Source organism: Budorcas taxicolor, chromosome 5 (assembly GCF_023091745.1).
Source record: "Budorcas taxicolor isolate Tak-1 chromosome 5, Takin1.1, whole genome shotgun sequence".
In the NCBI taxonomy this organism is placed as follows: domain Eukaryota; kingdom Metazoa; phylum Chordata; class Mammalia; order Artiodactyla; family Bovidae; genus Budorcas; species Budorcas taxicolor.
In genome coordinates, this window is record NC_068914.1 from 109,064,548 (window position 1) to 109,086,802 (window position 22,255).

General features: G+C 37.0%; 1 protein-coding gene across 1 annotated transcript in view; it reads left to right on the top strand.

The window, feature by feature from the left end:
* UTP20 (UTP20 small subunit processome component) overlaps positions 1 to 22,255 on the top strand; it is an 86,999-nt gene that overhangs the window by 38,824 nt on the left and 25,920 nt on the right. The window contains exons 26-40 of the mRNA XM_052640944.1: positions 856 to 1,022; positions 2,895 to 3,103; positions 8,059 to 8,202; positions 8,798 to 8,877; positions 11,114 to 11,331; positions 11,955 to 12,099; positions 13,710 to 13,797; positions 14,703 to 14,846; positions 15,044 to 15,094; positions 15,201 to 15,353; positions 16,680 to 16,835; positions 17,157 to 17,297; positions 17,720 to 17,857; positions 21,634 to 21,773; positions 22,022 to 22,104. Of these exons, the coding sequence (XP_052496904.1) occupies positions 856 to 1,022; positions 2,895 to 3,103; positions 8,059 to 8,202; positions 8,798 to 8,877; positions 11,114 to 11,331; positions 11,955 to 12,099; positions 13,710 to 13,797; positions 14,703 to 14,846; positions 15,044 to 15,094; positions 15,201 to 15,353; positions 16,680 to 16,835; positions 17,157 to 17,297; positions 17,720 to 17,857; positions 21,634 to 21,773; positions 22,022 to 22,104 (2,057 nt within the window). The remainder of the gene's footprint in view (positions 1 to 855; positions 1,023 to 2,894; positions 3,104 to 8,058; positions 8,203 to 8,797; positions 8,878 to 11,113; positions 11,332 to 11,954; positions 12,100 to 13,709; positions 13,798 to 14,702; positions 14,847 to 15,043; positions 15,095 to 15,200; positions 15,354 to 16,679; positions 16,836 to 17,156; positions 17,298 to 17,719; positions 17,858 to 21,633; positions 21,774 to 22,021; positions 22,105 to 22,255) is intronic.

Here is a 22,255-nt window from a genome sequence, read left to right on the forward strand (position 1 = left end):
TACAGTAGATCCTTATTGCTTATCTATTTTATGCATAGTAGTTTGTATCTGTTAACCCATACTTCTGATTTATCCCTTTCCCCATCTCTTTCCCCTCTGATAATCATAGTTTGTTTTCTGTGCCTGTGAGTCAGTTTTTGTATATAGATTCATTTGTATTATTTTTTAGATTCCGCATATAATTGATATCATATAATATTTGTCTTTGACTTAACTTCGCTTTAGTATGATAATCTCTAGATCCATCCCTGAAAAAGGCCTAGTTCCTCCTTTCTCCCTGCTGTGGAACTATATCATAGGGATTGTTTTTCCTTGAAAGTTTTAACAATTCATCTGTAAAACTGTGTTGACTCCAAGTTTACTCAAGATTACTGATCTCTTCAGGTTTTGTTAGGTTCCTTTTGACTATTTATAGATGTCGATTTTTTCCAGAAGATTGCCCATTTAATTGAAATCTTTCCAGTTTCCTTGTTTTACTTATAGTTGTACTCTTATTTTACTTCGTTTTAATCTATATATTCCTGTTTTCATTTTTCCTTGTTGAGACTTATCTCTGGCCTGCCTGTTTTATTTCTTTTTTTCCCTCCTCCAAAGAACCAGCTTCCAGTCATTGTCTTTATCATTTTCTTCTTCCTGCTTCCCTTTGCCTTGTTTGTTGTTGTTATTTTAAAATCTCCATGTTAAAATTTTGATTTTTATTTCATTCTTCCCTGTTTTAGAAACATTCATTTAAATCTGTTGAGCTGCTATTCCAGCCTTCTAGGAAAACAAAACAACTGTGTTTTAGGATTAATGTGCAAAAAAATAATGTTTTAGGATTAATGTGCAAACAAATAACCTTCTTGGACATTTTAGAATTTTGTATGGTCGAATGAAGAATAAGACTGGAAGTAAAACTCAGGGGAAATCTGCTTCTGGTACCCGCATGTCCATCGTCCTGAGGTTCTTGGCTGGGACCCAGCCAGAAGAGATCGAGATATTCTTAGACCTGCTGTTTGAGCCTGTGAAGCACTTCAGGAACGGTAGGTATCAACTGCCTGCCACGCTCTGAATGCACATTCTCTGTTCAGACCTCTGCTGTCTCAGGCTGTTCTCCTACGCTCTTGGGCATCTTTTCTCAGTGGTGGTCTTTTGCTGACATGCAATTCATTTAAATTTTGATTGAATTAGGTGGACCTCACAAATGTTCTTGGGATTATCACCAGCCTTGTGCTAATAAGCCCCTGATTAGAAAATGTGTATTTTCTGCTTCTATTGTACATTTTGGCCATTTGAAAAGTGATGCCAAGTTGTAGAGCATGTGCCAAGCGCTTAGTCACTCAGTCGTGTCTGACTCTTTGTGACCTCATTGACTGTAGCCTGCCAGGCTCCTCTCTCTGTGGGAATTGTCCAGGCACAGATACTGGAGTGGGTTGCCATTTCCTTCTCCAGAGGATCTTCCCAACCCAGGGATCGAACCCAGGTCTCCCACATTGCAAGCATATTCTTTACCAACCCAAACCACCAAGGAAGCAAGCCCTTGAAAAGTGGTACCTCTCAGACATATATGATGAATAGGTTTTTCCTTAGAAACTTAAAGCATGCTGCAAAATGAATCGTAATTGTCCTGGCAGGTATTCTTTCATTGAGTCATTCACCTACTAAATAATGATTTGTCAAATACCCCCTGTGCCCTGGACACTGTTGAAAATAGAAAACTGAGCATTTATAACCTCTGCTCTTAACCTCACAGTCTAAACAAAGTGGATTAGTAACTGTATACAATGTGATGTTCTGTCATATGTTCTCCAGTATGCGAGGTTAGTAATTAAAAGTAATAATGGCTAACATTTATTGAGCATCTACTTCGTGCCAGAATTAATGACAGGCTCCTTTACCTAAAACTCAGTTGACCCTTAAAGCAGCCACATTAGGGTTCAGTATTTATTTGTTGCCATTTTACAGGTAGGAAACAGGCTTAGAGAGGTAGGTACTTTGCCCTGGGATTTGAACCCAGATGAAGCTGGGATTCAAACCCAGATCTTCCTGACTACAATACCTCTATTGCAGTTTTATAATTGGTTTGCTTTAGGCAAACATAGATTTATTTGTAGGGTAATGTGTTGCTTTTTGTTTTTTTAATAATAAGTATAGCTGTTTAAAAAGTTTTCATTCAGTATAATATTGCCCTGTGAAGAAAGTTGGCTGTTAACAAATACAAAAGGTTTTGTTCAGTGCAATGGCCTCTGTTGTAAGAGCGTAGTGATAAATGATACCCTTATGGATAAACCACTTATGTGTGTGAATCAGCAAGCTCATGATCTCATACCAGTTGGTCTGAAGTAAAGCTCAAGCAATAACAATTCAAGTCTTTTAAGTAAGTTATGGAATCAGTTTGGCACCCATTTATAAAGGACTATTGTTTTACTTATTCGCAAGCGGCTGCAAGAGAAATAGAACATTCGATTCTCAGCCTTTAAAGAGCTTATCACATAGCAAGGTATTTTCTTTGAAACTGCTGAAATTAGCATAGTCCATGAAAGCTCAGAGGGGAAAATGTGGAAAGTTGATAGATGGAATATTAATAAAATGGAATTCCTCAGGTTTTGAGGAAGTGTATAAATAGGGGAAGAATTGGGCTTAGAGACTTGGTTCTTTCACGGGTTTCTTATTCTCTCTAATTCCTCAGTTTCCTCATCTATAAAGTGATAATAGTAAAACCTGCTATATCTAGCTCATTTAATGTTTGGTAAGAATCAAAAGGAAAAAAAAATAAGTAAAATATATTATCTGTAAATTATAACAATAGAAAATGCTATATTATTGGGAGAAATTGAAAGGAAGCTATAATTGTAAATGGGAACGAGCTAATATTTCACTTCACATGCTATCTCTTCTCTTCTGTGTTTTACCAGGAGAGTGCCATTCTGCTGTCATTCAAGCAGTAGAAGATTTAGATTTGTCTAAAGTTCTTCCTTTGGGTCGTCAGCACGGCATATTAAATAGCCTTGAGATAGTCTTGAAGAACATTAGTCACCTGATCAGCGCATATTTACCAAAGATTCTGCAGCTACTGCTCTGCATGACGGCAACTGTATCACACATCCTTGACCAACGAGAAAAGGTGAGCGAGATTCACTTTAAACTTTAGCTTTCTTCTTGGGCAAATAGGACTTCCTTGGTAGCTCAGCTGGTAAAGAATCTGTCTGCGATCCACGAGATCCTGATTCGATTCCTGGGTCTGGAAGAGCCCCTGGAGAAGGGAATGGCTACCCACTCCAGTATTCTTGCCTGGAGAATTCCATGGACAGAGGAGTCTGGCAGGCTGCAGTCCACGGGGTTGCAAAGAGTCGAACATGACTGAGCAACTTTTATCACTTTCTTCTTGGGCTAATACAGGTCGGTGTTTTACTTGGAAAATTGGTTGGAGCCTGAATAGCTAACATCATTCTAGGTTAAATCTTTCTTACGTAAGGTGTCTCTTTAAAATGACCTTTCCTTTTGGGAATCTTCACTGTTATAAATGCTTATGAATAGCTAGAAAACGCAGATTATATCAAGTGTCTATTTAAAAAGGAGGTGAAATGGTAGGGAGGCACTTAGTTCTATCTGTGTCTCAGAGACCAAAGTCTGGGATAGTTGAACTGATGTTTCTTAGATTTATAATTTCAGAAGCCTGAAAGTATGAGAGACATCTTCTGACTCTCATTTATTCAGAGTATTTGGAGAATGAAGAGAACACTGTTGGCATTGTCCTTGTTGAGATAGAGTTGCCCAGAAGTCTTGTAAAAGTAAATGCTTACCTACTCTAAATGCAATGTTTTAAGTGAAGGTAAGTAACAAGATTGGGCATGATAAGCCAACTAGCTAACTGCCAGAAGACTTCATGAGATGGTGCTTAGGAAATGTTTTCTGAAGGATTGTGAAGATGATATATTTATGTTCTGTTGAAACAGGTGTGTGAATATAAGTTTACTCTGTGGAGTTTAGGGGAACTTAAAATGTTTTTATGGACTGAAGACTTCTTGAAGGAGATAGGACCTGAAGTGAAAATCCACACTCAGGTTTCTGCTATTGATTCATAACTCAGGTTTCTGCTGTTGTTGTTAATGACAAATAGGCACAGTTTTAATTTGGCTAAAACTTAACTTGTTTTATCGATGTGCCTGGTAAACTGCCTCTCAGATACAGCCAGAATTTTATGCTGCCTTATTCATTGACCCCCTGCTGTGTCAGACACTGTACTAAGCACTGGGGTGAAGGATCAAACAAAAGTTCCTGTCCATTTAATTATTTAGTAAATATTTACTTCACACCTGCTATCTGCCAGACATTGTTGTAGATGGAAAATGAAATAGTAAGGGCTCAGTATCTTGGGGAGATTAGATGGGAAGTTTTTCAGCCCCTAGAGCCCTGCAGCTCCTGGTTACTACTGAAGAACCCATTGCACCTTCAATAGAGAGGGACCAAAACTATGGGAGGACAAAATTAACCCCCAGGTGTAGGACCAGGGGAGTCCTGGACGAGCCCACCAAGCTGAACCAGTCATTGTCCTCTGAGATCCCACTCGGTTTCCTAACTGGAAACAATACCCTCTCAAAAGAGAGGCTCGAGAGGGACTACAGCCTTTAATAAATAAATTCCTTCAGTTGGTAAGTTCTAAGAGGAAAATAAACTCAGGAGGTCCCTCTGCAGACGTCTGTAAGTCATTCTCTGTGTCCCTGTTTTCTCTCCTGTCCTCTGTTCGTGACTTCTAGCCACCTTGGCCTCCCCGAGCCGCACCATTGTCCCCTCATTCTGGGCACTTCCTTCCCATACCAAGGTCTGAAAGTCTGCAGGCAGGAAGCCAAGGAATGTGTAGGACTCATCTCGACTATTTCTCCTCTCAGGGATGACTGTCCTGTGTTAACTGCTGTCCAGTGTCCAGAAAATCATTGTTTCATATATTCTTTAGCGTCTTGAGATGGGAGGCTAAATCTGGTCCCTGTTATTTTATCATGTCTAGAAGCAGTAAAACCACCTGAAGAGAGCAGGCACAGCAGCCCTGCAGCCAACACAGGGCTGGGAGCAGCTCATGTTCCCGACAGCCAGAGCAGAAACCTCATGAAATGTGGCATCACAGAGTGTCCTTGGAAGGGGACTGTCTCTGTAGTGGAGCCAGATTAGCCCAGGCATAAAAGCTACTGTGCCTCCACCTAACAGAGCCTAAAAAGATCAAACTTTTCCTGAGTAAATCAACTGCATCCCAGAATAAAGCTCAAAACCTTTTGGGTGATTTAAATGAAATTAGAGTTCACAGTGTCTAACATCCAGTCGGGTATTACCAGGAAAGAGGAGGATTTTGCCGGTAATGAAAAAAAAAAAAAATGGATAGAATCAGACCCAGAAATGATACAGGTGATAGAATTAGACAAGGACATTAAGAACTACGTGCCATACATTCGCAAAAGTAAAGGAAAGCATGAGCGTGTTAGGGAAAGGCATGAAGATGTAAAGAATTTAAGATAACTAGAGGTAGATGGGTGCTGCTTTTAGTAGGGTGTTCAGGGTCACCTCTCAAGAGCTGATATTTGAGCTTAAACCTACCCAGCCACTGGAAGAACATTTCAGGCAGAGAAAACGACTAGTAGCACGAAGTCCTGGGGTAGAGCAGTACTGACATATCCCAGGAAGAAACAGAACTTTAGTTTTTGTCTCATAGTGAGTGACAGTGACTGCCTGTACGTGGGCATGTTAAATCACGAAAGTCCTCTGACTTTCTGGTTAACTTAGAAGATGTTACTCAGTAATGCAGCCTTACTCCTGAGTCAACAATCAGTAATTCAAAGGATCATTTATGCAGTTTCACAGTTCATTAGACAGTGAGGTGCTAGCCTTCCTGACACATAAGAGCCTTCTTTTCTTCTTTCTTGTTAATTCTTGGACAGGTCCAGGGAATTCGTTGAGTTTCTGTAATGAATTATCACATAGTAATATGCTCAAGTGAGTTAAAGTTCTGCACTTGTGTGTTTGAGTGAAGTCAAACATTGACTTTTTTGTATCTTTCAGATCCTTTAGGGCATTGACTGACACTGAAATGGTGTCTTGAAGGTTGTTTTGATTTGGTTTTAGTTTTTTGTGTTTTTTTGTTTTGGTATATTTAAGTAAGGAAGTAACTTGTAAATGTCCATAAACTCTGTCATATGGAGTATTCCTCTAGGAATTAAAGTCTGCAGTTGCTCATTCTTAGGCTTTTTCTCCAGTTTAATTTCTCAACTATTACTGAGAAGACTGGGCGGTTGGCCCTGTAGTTACAAAAGAGAATAGAACATGCAGCTTCTACTTGATGGGGGCCTTGGGGGGCTGATGGAGGTGGGGGAAAGTGGGGCCTCTGATTTGGTGTCTTGTTTGCTAAGGTTAGTTTCTTATTGCTCCAGGGGATCTTGATACCGTGCTTCTTCAAATATCAGTAATAGTTTTTATCTTTTGCCAGATGTGATCCAGAGAACAATGGAAATACTGCCAGTGGAACTGAGGCAAAACAGAATGACTTGTAACAGTGTCACTGTCTTGTGCTTGTCTGTCACTTCCTCTCTTTGTAACTTGTATAATGAAATAATTAGTTAGAAGTGAGTGGTAGAAACTTGATGGGTATGCCAGCCATCATGATTCCTCAGATTTACATAGCAAATTAATGGCATCTTCATACTCTCTTGAATTTAAAATGTTCAGTTTCATATTCAGATATTTCCATTCATCAGATTATCAGATTCTTATGACAGGTAACTTAAGAGTTTTCTCCATGTTATCGTGGCCACAAGACTTGATGTTCATTATGTTAGAGCACTTGTGTTGTCTTCATACATTTTAGTGTGCTTTAAATGTCACTAATTAAAGTCAAGTGTAGAAAATAAGTTGCCACTTATATATCTGGAGCTCACAATATGTTAATCGAGTGGAAAAACAATTAGGTTTTGAATCTTCTCCCATTTGTTTGATTTTACAACATTCTGTGCTTGGGAGAAATCTCTCTGAGGCCTTTTTTTCCCTCTGCCTGACCTAAATCTCTTCATCTTTTAAGATCCAGTGGAAATTCTGCCTGAAGTTTAACCTTGCTCTAATTTATAGTAATTCTTGTCCTAAGTCAGTTATCTTTGTTATTTTTCATTTCACATGTAGTTTAATAAATGTTCAGGAAGATTATAAGTTGAGGTCAGGACTATGGCTAGCATACCATGGGACTCATTAGTATAGGCTCAGTATATTTTTCTACTCTGAGCCTAAAAAAATTGGCTACATTATTTATATTTTATAACTCGTAGGAAAGGAGATGCCAGTGGAAGTAGCAATACCTGTTAATAAAAGAAATTTGCTGTTAATTTAGACATCTACTGACTCTAGCTTCTGTGCCTCTAAACAGACAAATCTTATTTTTCTCCAAATTGTATTTTCCTTTGAGCTGTATATTTTGAGATCTTTGCAGGCCTTAATTCATTCTCCTTTACTGCACAAAGTATTTCACTGTTTGAAGAAATTATAAGTTCTTCAGTCCTGTGGACTAATTTTAACAATAACCAAAAACTCATAGTCTTAAAAAAAAGTAAAAATAATAATACAAATATAAAAAAAATAGAAAAGTGGCTTTCATTTGAAATGAACATTTAGATTTTATTTTTCCTAATCTGAAGCATTATAATGGGAGAAAAAGTTTTGTTTAGAGTGTCTATTTGTGGAAAGAAATCAGAATTTTACTTGAGACAATTGCTTGAATAAAAAAGTAAAACAGTGTGGAATACAAAACAGATGTTCCCACTGAGATTTTGTTTTGCCTTGAGGACACTTAGTGTGATTTTGCTGGACATTGATAATGGAACACATATCACCACTTGATTTTTTTTTTTTTTTTGAAGTCTGTATTCCCTTCTTGTTCAGTGAGAAAAGCGATATGACTTACTGATGTTTCCATGTGAATCAGAACCAGAGTCAACCGACTTAGTAGGATTTCCAGCTTGATTCTTAGCTGTCTGAGCAGGAGTGCCTCCCTGAGGAATCAAAGATAAAAACAATACTTTCTTATAATAGAAGATCTTTATTTTACAGATACAGCTGAGGTTTATTAACCCACTGAAGAATTTAAGACGTCTTGGAATCAAAATGGTAACTGATATCTTTTTGGATTGGGAGTCCTATCCATTCAGAACAGAAGAAATTGATGCAGTATTTCATGGTGTAGTTTGGCCCCAGGTAAACCTTGATTTCCACATTCTGCCCAGATACCATCTGCTTTTTCCTTTAGTACTGCTTTACCCGCACAGTCTACACCCAGGCATGAATGCTTATCCTGGCCTTTTCTGTCATGTCAAGCTTCTTTGTTTCTGGAAGTTTTAGAATACTTTTCTTTGCTTCCACTACCACCAAAAGCTCAAGAGCTAGTTTCTGTGGTATAGTAGCATTTATACTTAAGGCTAATTTGAATACGACTGTGTCTCTTAAGCAAATGCCATACAACTTTTATAGCACCTCACATGGTATGCCTCTGGGTTTTGACAAGCATGAGGAAAAACACACTGGGATTTTTGTCGCATGTTTTCTTGTTTGATTTCTCTGGTTGTCCGCACTTGGTGATGATAACTGGTGTAGTTATAGCTAAGACTGTAGCAGAGACTTGATCTTAGGCACAGTTGCTCGCTGTTCAGTTTATCCTTTAAATATTAATCTCTATCTCTTGGCTCTTTTATCCTCGTGTGGCTTCTGTTCTTGTTCTGCTTTTTAGTTGTTTGATTTTTTCCTTCAAGTCTGTATATGTTCTTATCTTGTATTGTTTTTATTTTGTATCTAGATCAGCAGGCTTGGATCTGAAAGTCAGTATTCTCCTACTCCTCTACTGAAACTAATTAGTATCTGGTGCAGAAATGCAAGGTAAATTTTTTTTTTGTACCTTTAAAAATGGCAGTGTTTTAGACTAATCTAGTCAAAACGAATAAAGGGAACTAATAGTGTCATTTATGCTCTTTCCACATAGTGAACTATGTTTAGTGCAGTTAAAGAGAGTAAAGTCATTGAGTCTCAAAATCCATAGTTTAAAGAAAAGTGCATTTGCTGAATCATAGGTGTAGTATGATCCAGGAAGAATGCTTTTACAAGTGTATCTATGTATAAATATAAAGTGAAATAGAAAATCAGTAAAAGCTGATTTGTGATTGGCATTCTAGTCTTTTTCTCAGCTCCCACTTAAAAATAATTTCATAGGTTTCCTGGATTTTCTAGGTCATTTTCTTCTATTCTTTATAAAACGCCATCTAAATTTGCATGCAGCACTCATGGTCACAGATACAGTATCCCTTTATGGCCATTATGAGCCATTAACAGAACCTTCATTGACTGATGGTTCAGAGATGCTTTGTTACAAAAACTAAACGCATATTTACTGAAGAGTGATGGAAGCAGACTTAAGTTTGTCCTATCTAGTTCGAAGAACAAAAGATAGAATAAAGGAAAATGTGTTTTATCATTGATTCAGTGAGGTTAAAATCTTGGCATCGGTTTACAAAATTGGGATCATACCGTATAGCTATCTTTTGATTTTGTTTTTTCATGTATATTTTGTCATGAACATTTCCCCATGTCATTAAATAGTCTTCAAAAACAAACCGAATACCTTGATATTGTCTTCCTCAGGAAAGCCTATTTTGTCTTTACTGTCAGAAGGGCTCTTTTAATTCCCAGTTGGATAAAGTGATTTCATATCTTGTTTTCTCATTGGACGTTTATAAGCAGCACTTCATAGGCATACTTGAGAAACGTTTTATGGTTGTATCATTGTTACACAAATAAGGTATGAAGGACTTTCACCGAAGAAGACTTTACAATAGTGATTCCGTTTTTATGTTAATTAGGTCCTCATCAAGGATAGAGCCACGTCACTTGATGCCATTTCATTCTCTGCTACAGTTTCTTTCTTATTGACAATAGAGATGATTATATGTAAACTGTCTTGTTTGGTGCCTGCCCACACTGTCCCCAGTATCTACTGGACAAACTTGTATGAACATAACCTCTTAGAACTTTTCTTTGAGTTTGTCAAGATTAAACATGTTCAAGTGCTTGAGCTCTTTTTCCAGTGATGATGAACTGGTAAAGCAAACTATTTCAGTTTGACCTCCAACTGATTGTTAGGATCGCATCTCTTGCTGTAAAACAATTGGCTGGTTTACGTGTAGCTAGAAAGCTTTTGTGTTCCCTTCTCTTTGGGGCATTGTTTATCTGAGGCTTTCATTATTGGGGATGGGTTCATCACCTTTCCTTTCACAAATGATCCTAATCTGAATATTGCATATCCTAGATCAGCAAATGTTTATTTGACCTGTAGTCTGTATTCCTAATTTTCATGTTGTAGTACATTGGTTTTTATGTGAGTGTATAAACATTTACCGGAGAAGGCGATGGCACCCCACTCCAGTACTCTTGCCTGGAAAATCCCATGGATGGAGGAACCTGGTGGGCTCCAGTCCATGGGGTCGCTAGGAGTTGGACACGACTGAGTGACTTCACTTTCACTTTCCACTTTTATGCATTGGAGAGGGAAATGGCAACCCACTCCAGTGTTCTTGCCTGGAGAATCCCAGGGACAGGGGAGCCTGGTGGGCTGCCATCTATGGGGTTGCACAGAGTCAGACACGACTGAAGCGACTTAGCAGCAATAGCATAAACATTCACATTCTAGAAGGCTTATAATTGAAAAATAGCCTGTCTTTAGTACATTTCTCTTAGAACTAGCAGTTCAGAGCTCAGTTTTACCACTTATTAGCTTAGTGGCTTTGGACAGTTCTGTTTTTGCATCTATAATGTAGAGATAAGCATACCACCATAACGGAGATGTTAGGAAGATTAACATATACATAAAAAGAAATATATATAAAGTGCCAAGATAATATGAGAAATACACATAAAGTGTCAAGATAATACAATGTTTGTATGGTGCCTAGAATTATAATCCATCAAATTTTAAAGTAATTTCCCTTCTGAGCTTAATAGCAAGCATTCATCTGCACACGTACACATATATCTTCATTAAACTGAAAATCCATAAGGAACATGTTTTTAGAAATAAACATATTGAGAAAGAAGGTGACTGTTTCAATGCTTCCTCTTGCAGATATTTCTGTTTCCTGGCTAAACAGAAACCTGGGCACCCAGAATGTGATATCCTGACCAATGTTTTTGCGATTCTCTCAGCAAAGAACCTCTCTGAAGCCACAGCTAGTCTTGTGATGGAAATAGCCGACGACCTTCTTAGCCTTCCAGATTTTGAACCCTCAGAAACGGTTTTGAGCTTGCCGGTGACAGGATGTGTATACACAGAAAGTGCAGATGGTATGTAAGCTGTACAGAGCAAAAAGGGTTCTTCTACTTTTGAGGTATCATTTGTACTCTCAGAACGAAAAAGTCAATAGAATCTGATTATTCAGATAATCTAGGCTATTAAGAGAGTTTCTCTTCTCTAGGAATTCATATCTAGATTAATTAAATACCTAATAATTCAGTTTATATAACCTGAATTTTCTTTGCAGTAGTTAGAAATTCAGACTATTTACTCTCCAGAAAGCTCAACTGTCCTCTAGGACATTATCGAATGATTTCCACTGTCATGTCTCTGAATTCTTCTTACCATGTTATCCTAACAGTTCTTTTAGTGCTACTGAAAGTGGTTTAAATAAAACCTCAAGGGTCTCATATTGGATTTTCAATTTAGATAATAATAAAGGAAGCCTGGGGTGCCACAGTCCATGGGGTCGCAAAGGGTCAGACATGAGTTAGTGACTGAACAACAGCATAGATGTTTTAACTAAGAAGAAATTTAGTTAATCTTGGAGGTTGAAATGTATGAAATTTTCATGGTAATTGAGTGCCTGCCTTTTCTGGCATTGAGAAGATATTGTACAGTTATCTTTTAATAGTGCAGTTAATTAAAATCAGTACATTTACCTATATTTCAGAGTCTATCACAATAGGAGGACGATTAATTCTACCTCATGTACCTGCTATTCTCCAATATCTCAGCAAAACCACAATAAGTGCAGAAAAGTTAAAAAAGAAGAAGAATAGAGCACAAGTCAGTAAGGAACTTGGCATTCTTTCAAAGTAAGTGGTCTGTTGGTTCTTAAAAGGTAATGTTACCACTTGTGATTTTAATTTTTTTTAATTATATTTGGCTTTTCGTTTACTTTAGCAAGGTAAAGGTTAAAGGTTTTAGGTTAAACCTAAAAAGGTTTTCAGTATTTTAAATGTCCTCCAGTTTTAAGTTTATGTAGAATTTGTTTTCTTTGCTGGAATAGACCTTTTATAGCATCTGTCTTTATTATAAAATATAACAGACTTTTCAGAATTCTAAGGTAGACTAATAGATGTGCTTTATTAGCCTTTGCATATTTTGTTCAATTAGGATTTTGAATTACGTGAGATTATAAAGTTGTAGTTTTTTAGTGGGATTGATTAAAGTAACTAACTTAAAAGAGCCGGTTGCTATGTTTGTTTTTTTTTAAGAGTCAAGATCTTGTAAGGATTTTTAAAGATTTGCTTAAAAATTCTCTATATACTATAGACCTGGTAGTAGGTAACTGTGATTTCTATAAAGTGTCTGGTTGGTAAATCTGAGTGCACAGAATGATTGTGTCTTTTTTGTGGGGGGATGGAACATGCCATGTGGATCGTAGTTCCCTGACCAGGGATCAAACCTTTGTCACATGCAGTGGAGTCACGGAGTCATAACTATTAGACTGCCAGGCAATTCCCCCAGAATGGTTATATCTTAAACTCTAAATTGTTACAGGACTTAGTTGTTGAAAGTTTATTTTTTCTGTTACTTTTAGCAACAACAGAAAATGATGTGTTAAATCTTCCAGGAACTTCTTTTAAATGTTTCGGTTATACTAGTGTATTTCTAACTTACGTAGAATGGGAAACCATACCAAATATATTTATTACATTTTATCATAGGCTATGTGGTAGTGAGACGATGATGATGATTAGCACCAGAAAGACCAGGGTCTTTCAAACCCTGCTCTGCCACTTCCTTTTTGTGTGACATCAGTTTCTCTGAGCCTGTTTTCTCTGGGCAAAGTGGGGTTAATAATTGCTCATTATATGGCTTTTGTGAAAGTTAAATTGAAATGTATACAAAGCCTAAAGCAAATCTCGACACTTAAAAATGTTATTTCCTTGCAAAATAAGCAGTTACCAACGCACAATCCGGAGAAGGCAATGGCACCCCACTCCAGTACTCTTGCCTGGAAAATCCCATGGACAGAGGAGCCTTGTAGGCTGCAGTCCCTGGGGTCGCTAAAAGTCAGACACGACTGAGCGACTTCACTTTCACTTTTCACTCTCATGCATTGGAGAAAGCAGTGGCAACCCACTCCAGTGCTCTTGCCTGGAGAATCCCTGGGATGGGGGAGCCTGGTGGGAGGCCGTCTATGAAGTCGTACAGAGTCAGACACGACTGAAGTGACTTAGCAGCAGCAGCAGCAATGCACAATCAGATGTAACAAGAACAATGGAATGGTAGCCACCAACCTGAAGATGGAAGGAGAGTGGGCACTGTTCAAAAACTGAATTAAACTTTGTACACATGTTCACATAGTTACAAGCTACCTGGGTCTTCCCTCGCTGATGTTTTTCTACAAAAAGTTTAACTTCTTGGGAAATATCTTACATGTCTTCCTTACCTATCCCATTTGTTTTTCCTTCTCCAGGATCAGCAAGTTTGTGAAAGAAAAAGAACAAAGTTCTCTGCTCATTACACTGCTCCTGCCGTTCCTCTACCGTGGCAGTGTTGCTCAGGTATGAATTCACAGCGGTTATTTGTCTTTGAAGTGACAGTTTATTATTAGGTTTATTTGTGAAAAATAATTTTATTGGTTAGTCTGTGAGATATTTGTCTCAGAGTATTTGTGAGAAGACTTCATAAAGCAATATAAAACTGAAAACAGGGGAGAAAAATTGGGACAGAAAGGAATGAGGGCAGGTAAGAAAGTGAAGACTTCATCATCTACTATTACAGTAAAAATCTCACCTCTTTGTTTTCCTTTGTTTAGCTTCTTATCCATCTCAGGGTTTTTCTCCCCTCTCTGGCTTTGATCAGTCACAAATCTGGAACCTGAGGTGTACATTGATCTTAAATGTGAATGATAGTGATCTTAAATATGAATGGCAAGCTGAATGAAAAGTCAAACTGTTTTCATATTCACATATATTCACACATTGCTGAGAGTCTCTGGTATGATTTTCAAACCCTAATTTAGCCTTTAATTTTTAAAAGAGTCTCCCCAGTTCTCACACTCATTTATAAAGCCTTAGTAGTTATACTAAATGACTCTTACCGTGTAGCAATTCAGTTTTAGAAGACCACGCATTTCTGCACAACTGAAAGTGTGTGTTTTTTTGTCAGCAAGTTCATTTTCTTTGTTTCTTTTTTGACTAGAAAATAGAAGAAATTATGTTTTAAAACCATGCATATTTTCTATTAGAACTAAAGGAAGAAACTGTTGATGGACACTATTACGGGTTTTTGATCAAGTTAAAATGTAAAGAACTTTAAAAGACCATAAAATAACTTTGCTAATTACTACTACTTTTACTTGTTACACATATTTATTTGTTTTCTGTGCTGTAATATATTAAAAACAACATGGCCAGTTTTCTGAATTACTGAAATATGATTTCTCTCAATGTTATTACTTCTTAAGGATACAGAAATTGACATTCTGGTGACAATACAAAACCTGTTGAAACATTGTCTGGAGCCTACAAGCTTCCTCAAGCCTCTAGCAAAACTCTTCTCAGTTATTAAGAACAAATTGTCAAGACAGTTGCTTTGTACAGTTTTCAAGGTCTGTAATACTCATTTTTATCCTAAATCACTCCTTTTTCAAAGATCACTAAGACATGGAATGTATATTAGCAGCTTTCTTGGTACCAATATGATGTTTCCATGTACTTTTGAGTGCAGGGAGGGAATCAAAGAGGATGGGGAGCAGAAAAGTTAATGTTGTATTCACTAATAATATACTGCTTTCATTCCTTTTAGACCCTTTCTGATTTTGAGAGTGGATTAACATATATTACTGATGTTGTCAAGGTAAGAAAGAAAATCTTAAGTCTCTTTTGCTTCAAAACTGTTATTATTTTCCTTATTTAAGATTTATATGCCTTCATTTATATGGTTTCACTGGCATTTCTTATAGCTTAACGCCTTTGATCAAAGACATCTTGATGATATCAACTTTGATGTTCGCTTCTCGGCGTTCCAGACCATTACCTCTTACATTAAAGAGATGCAAACTGTAGACATTAACTACCTAATTCCGGTTATGCATAATTGTTTCTATAACATGGAGGTAGGTTTTTTAATAGTAAAAATTTATGGATTATTTTTTATTCTTTTGACAGTACAACCGTATAACCTAATTTCTTAATTTGGTTTTTGAGAGGGATGGGATTTTTAGTATAACATTTCTTTTAGTTGCTCAATATTTAGTTTAGCAAAGACCATACTGTTACTCTCATGATATGAAAGGCAGATATTTTGAAAAAAATAATGTATGTGGAAGCACTTTGAAAAGTCAAAAGCTCTGTATTAGAATGGGAAAATTCACAGAGACAGAAAATAAATTAGTGGTTCTCAGGAGCTGTGACGGGAGAAAGAAATGAGGACTGAGTGATTGTATTATAATGGGTACAAAATTTCCTTTGGAGATGGTAAAAATTTTCTAAAATTAGCTAGTGGTTTTATGGTTGTAAAACCTTTGGAATATACTGAAAACCATTGAATTATACAACTTAAAAGGGTAAATTTCACAGTGTGTCAGTTACATATCAGTTTTTTTAAGTTAAATAGCCATATTATTTGACAGTTTCCCTCTTTTATTGATACAGTAGAAATAAAAAGGTTTGGAGCTATATATTAAGTGCCATGTTGCTAAAATGAATTAAATTTCAAAAATAGGGAAAATGAAACCCTTGCTTAATAGTTAACTATGTAGTGGTATCAGTATTCTTTGGTGGTATTTTATTGTTATTTGTCAAATATTAAGGATTAAGTAATAGAGGAAAAAGTAATCTCCCCATTTGGGGCTCATTCTTCATATATCAAAGTTCAACATGAGGGATTCTGAATCACTGCCTCGTTAGCGTAGTTGAGAATATTTTTCTACACTTACAACCTACCTTCTTTATAAATGAACTCTGGAGCAGCTAACCAGAATGACACCAGCCAACTCTGTCATTCTAACTGAACGGCTGATTTTGAGTATTGAAACTGGCTTTAGGGAACCTTTTATTCTCTTTGCTTGGAGAAATAAAGCTGATTAAAAACTGTATCTCATACTCCAATTAAAAGTCGGGGGAGGGGGGAGAAAAACAAGCCATGATGTACAAAATACCAAATTTCAAAAGACAAAATCAGTAATTTTACAAAAGAACATATCATAGTATTTTCTCAAATAACCAACCCTTTTCAGTAAGCATGGATTTTCCAAGTCGCTTACTGTGTTTCTCACACCCCTATATATGTTCTTCCGTAAGTGTGAAGTGCCTGTGGGACATTTCTTAGTAGAGAGTTTTATACAGAAGAGTGGCTAAATGTTACAAGCTCTTTCAGTAGGGAATAATAGTCCATATTACAGTTATTGCACAGTATAATTTGGGCTTTTTCCTGTGTCCAGTTAGGAGACATGTCTTTAAGTGATAATGCAAGCATGTGCTTGATGAATATCATCAAAAAGATTGCTGCTTTGAATGTCACAGAGAAAGAGTATAGAGAAATCATTCATCGTTCTCTCCTGGAGAAATTGAGGAAAGGATTGAAGAGCCAGACAGAGGTATTGAGGTTTGCAATTAAGTACTTGTTATCTGTGGATTTTTTGTTTGTTTGTTTTCCTATACTTCTGCTATAATTTGTGGAAAAGCAGTCAACCTTAGTACACTTAATTAAAATACCTGATTGTATAAATACTTACCAGACTTTTAACAGGGGAGTGGGAATGGAGAAGAGAGCAGTCATTTCTAATTTTATATAGTTTGTTTTTACATTGGCACTGTTTTACTTTTTAAAAAAATTTAATGACTTTTTGGTGTTTCTTTGTATTACTTAATCAAATTCTTAAAAAAAAAATTTTTTTTTCTTAACTTGATATTTGCAGAGTATTCAACAGGATTATACCACACTGCTTTCCTGTTTAATTCAAACCTTTCCAAATCAACCAGAATTTAAAGACTTGGTTCAGCTTACTGACTGCCACGATCCAGAAATGGACTTCTTTGAGAATATGAAGCACATTCAGGTAGAAGACAATTCTGTTTTTTCTTTCCCCCTTGTCTTTGAAACAAACATTTCAATGGTTCTCATTTTAAAAGATATATTTTAATTTTCCAAAAAGTTTTGAGCTTCTCATTTCTTGGTCTTTGTGGTCATCAGATTTGCATAGCACATGCTTGTTTGCTTGGTGGTATCACAAGCCATAATAATAGTGTCACCTTTCCCTGCCATTTGCTAAGAAATTTAAATGCTCTGGGATTCATTGGTAAAGAAATGCTATGCATTATGTCTCTGGAAACAAATCAAGGCACAGGTGTTTGCTCATGTAACACATGGACTGTATTTCACTCTTTTAATCTTTTCATCGAAGAGGAATGTGATACTGAAATGGAGCTGATTGTTGGTGAGCTCATTCAGTAACTAATTTATATTTTATCTAACTCATAGATCCACAGAAGAGCAAGAGCCTTGAAGAAACTGGCAAAACAACTAATGGAAGGCAAAGTCGTGCTGTCTTCTAAATCTCTTCAGAATTACATCATGCCTTATGCTATGGCACCAGTTTTTGACGAGAAAATGCTCAAGGTAGGGCTTTAGCTGTAGAAGCCAGTAAATTTTTCCCTGTACCATGACAGAACTTCTGCAAAGTGTAGGTGGGGTTGGTGGCATCCATACTGATGTTGTTCACCATAATTAGAGACTTAAAATAGTTCTTTTAAAAATAGATCTTATAAAAGCCCTTAAAATTGTACCAGGCACATGCTCTGAAAATGGTGGCTATTATTTTATGTTCACTATTATTAGCTCACAAAGGCTAACCACAGAATATTTCCTTTCACAGAAATGATCACATCACCAAGATGTCATACTTTTATTTTTGTATCATAGGCCTTAATTCTCATTATTTTCCCAAATGGCTTGTAAGAAATGAAATAAAACAATAGCTACCTTTCTTCAGCACTACACCAGATATAAGCACAATTCTGATTTAATCCTTACAGCAACTCAGCCCTGTGGGTAGGGACTGTTATTGCTATTTTATAGGAGAATAAACTGAGAATAAGTGAGGTTATATAACTTTCTCAGAGACATACAGTCAGAACCTATATTTGAACTCAGAATATCTTCAGGTATATACTACGTATGCCTAAGAATGGGTTTCCCTAGTAGCTCAGACAGTAAAGCATCCACCTGCAATGCAGGAGAACCAGGTCAGCAAGATCCCCTGGAGAAGGAGATGGCAACCTACTCCAATATTCTTGCCTGGAGAATTCCATGGACAGAGGAGCCGGGCAGGCTACAGTCCATGGGATCGCAAAGGGTCGGACACAGCTGTGCAGCTGACACAGTGCCTAAGAACAGTGCCTGCACATGGTAAAGACTTGATAAATATTTAAGTCTAACCTACTAGCAGGATTTGTGACTTGATTATATGATTTTGTTCAAGGATAGGTTTCTTCTGTATTTTCAGGATGTTTAAAGAATTTTTTTAAACTTCCTAAGTAGGTAAAAGAATGAGTCCCTAAATTCTAGTTTAAGGAGCCAATAAGCACCTCAGGGATAGAGGGCAGTAAAACAGGAAGGAGGTGTAGGTGGAAAAAATAAACTGTTTTAGCTTTGGTTGATATTGGTTTGGTATACCTTTCTATTGTTTTTAACCTATTTGTGATTTTTACTTTTACTTTTAGAGTTGGTTTCTTATAGGTAGCTTATATAGCTGAATCTTGCTTTTTTACTCAGAGAGTCTCTACGTTTTGATTAGTTTTGGACCATTTGCACTTGATGATTATTAATATGGTTGGGTTTAAATCTATGATCTTGTTATTTATTTTCTATTTGTCCCGTTTTTTCCTCTCTTTCCTCCTTTTCTTCTTCTGTTGGATTAACTGGATATTTTTTTAGTGATTTTATTTTACTTCTGTTGGCCTGTTAGTTACCTTTGTGCTGTTTTTGTTTCATAAGTTTTACCTGTATGTTAGCTTTAAACCACATAATACACTGTTGTTTTTGCTTCAAAGCATCAGTTATCTTTCAAAGAGATCTTTAAAACTAAAGAAAAGATCTTTTGTATTTGTTTCCATGTTTATAATTCTGAGTGTTCTTCATTCCTTTGTGTGGGTCCAGATAATCACCCTGTATCATTTTACTACTGACAAGAAGACTTTCTTTAAATTTTTTGTAGTGCAGGTCTACTGGTAATGAATTCTTTCAGCTCCTGTTTGTCTTTTCTCATCTTTGTTTTTGAAAGATAATGTTTCTAGGTATGGAATTCTAGTTTGACAGGTTTTGGATTTTTTTCCCCTAATACTTTAAGAATACTTCGAACTGACTTCTCGTTTATACTGTTTCCAAAAGAAGTCATCCTTTGTTCTGAGTGGAGCATCTCTTTCCCCCTCCCACCCCCCACCCATTTTTCTCTTTATCACTAGTTTTAAGCCATTTGATTATCAGGTGCCTTATTGCCTTACTGTTTTGTGCCTGGAGTTTGCTGAGCTTCTTGGATCTATAGATTTGTAGTCTTTGTCAGACTTTGAATTTTTTGCCATCACTTTTTCAAAGATATTTTTGGTTCCCCTTCTTGTCTTTCGGAGAAGGCAGTGGCACCCTACTCCAGTACTCTTGCCTGGAAAATCCCATGGACAGAGGATCCTGGTAGGCTGCAGTCCATGGGGTTGCTAAGAGTCAGATACGACTGAGCAACTTTACTTTCACTTTTCACTTTCATGCATTGGAGAAAGCAATGGCAACCCACTCCAGTGTTCTTGCCTGGAGAATCCCAGGGACGAGGGAGCCTAGTGGGCTGCCATCTATGGGGTCACACACAGTCGGACACGACTGAAGCAACTTAGCAGCAGCAGTAGCAGCTTGTCTTTGGAGATAACATCATATATTAGGCTATTCCAAATTGTCCCATATCCCATAACTCACTGAGGCTTTTTTTTTCCTTCTGGGTTTCATTTGGTTTCATTTTTCTATTACTATGTCTTCAAATTCACTAGTGTTTCCTTCTGCCATGTGTAATCTGCTGTTAATCCCATCCAGTATCTCTTCCCTCAGAATTGTCTTTTCCATCTCTGTAGTACAGTTTGGGCCTTTCTTATGCCTCACATGTGTCTCCGTAACATGCTCGTGCTTTCCTCTCCCTTCTTAATCATATGCAATACAGTTGTATCAGTTGTTTTCAGGGCTGTGTCATCTGTGTCATTTCTGTGCTTCTGTTGTTTGATTTTTCTTCTTATTAGATTTATTTCTCAGCTTCTTTGTATGCTTGGTAGTTATTTATCAGATGCCAAACATCATAAATTTGACTTTGCTAGGTGCTGGGTATTTTTGTATTTCTCTAAGTATTTCTGAGAATTGTTTTCAGATGCAGTTAGGCTACTTGTGAGTAGTCTGGTCCTTTTGAGGCTCACTTTTAAGCTCTGTTAGGCACAAGTGGCCCTTGGTGTGGTGCTCATTTGAACCTGCCACTGAGGTACTAACCTTCTGAGTACCTGAATACCCAGTCCTCCGTGTATCGTGAGGGTTTTCACTCTGGCTGAGAGGAACATGAACTGTTCTCGTCCCTGTATGGTCTTTGATGGTTGTTGCATCTTTTCCTTTTTGGTAGTTCTCTCCTCATCTCTTCCTTATTCAGAGTGTACTGGTCAATTCTCAGCTGAAGCTTAAGGGGCTCTTTCTCTGGGCAGCTTTTCTCTCTGAACTCTTCTCTCTGGTACTCTGCCCTACGGACTCTAGCTCCACAGCCTGAGCTCTGACCCCTTAACTCAAGGAGATACAGGTCTCTTTTGGGGTTTCTTCTCCTGTGCTATGGCCTGACAGTCATCCCCACACAATCAACTGAGGGTAGTTATAAGGCTCATTTTACTTGTTTCTTTTCTGTCAGGGGTCATTGTCCTATACTGATGTTCAAAGTCTGAAAATTGTTTGATACATTCTTCTCTACTTTCCTAGTTAAGGTATGAGAGTAAATCCAGCTTCTCTTCTTCATGAGGTCTGAAAGAGTTGTCTCCAAAGCATTGTTCTTATGAGTGCTCAATAGTGCAATCTATAGTTAACTTTAACATTTATCAACTTTTATACCTTGAATTTACTTCACAGTTGTAGGCTTGAGCCTGTAAAGGAGGTCTGAGTGAAATAGAGTCTAAAATGTGTTAAATCCTTTAATGAAAGGAAGATATCATTTGAAATTGACGGAAGCTTTTCCAGAGCTAGAGGAAAACTATTTAACATAGTTTGGGCATTCTTTCCTAATTTCTGATCACCTGCTATCTAAGATTTTTATTGTACCAAGTTAGCTGTGTATGTGTATTTTATTTGCAAATACTTATTCTTACTGATGCTCTTGATTTGTTTTACAGCATGAAAATATAACCATTGCTGCCACAGAAGTCATTGGAGCTGTTTGCAAACATCTCTCTTGGTCAGCATATGTATACTACTTGAAACATTTCATTCATGTCTTACAGGCGGGACAGATCAATCAAAAGTTGGGTGTCAGGTATGGCCAAACTTCCTATTTTTGTTTTGTTTATGAAATGTAAAATTTGGATTCCTTTCTGAAATAACCTTTCTATAATCCCAGTTTACTTTTAATTTGTATCAGTGAGGTGATAGTAAGATTTGTTAAAGTGAAAAAATACCTAAAATAGGAAAAAGTAATTTTAATTTTTAGAAGTCTAACTTCTTTTAAGAGTCAAATGATATTATTAATCAAATGAATGTTTCTGTGAAATTTTTTTTTAACAGTTTGCTAGTGATAGTGTTAGAAGCATTCCACTCTGACCACAAAACTCTTGAAGAACAAATGAGAAAACTTCAGAGTGAAGAGGGTAGGTTTTTTAAACTTTCTTAAACCAAATTTCCTTCCTATTCTTCTGTTATTTATTATTATGAATTAAAGAAGGCAAAATTCAGCTTAACTCCCTTTTTCTGCTCTTGTAGCAGTGACCAGTGAATGAGTCAGGAGGAAGTTAAAATGAA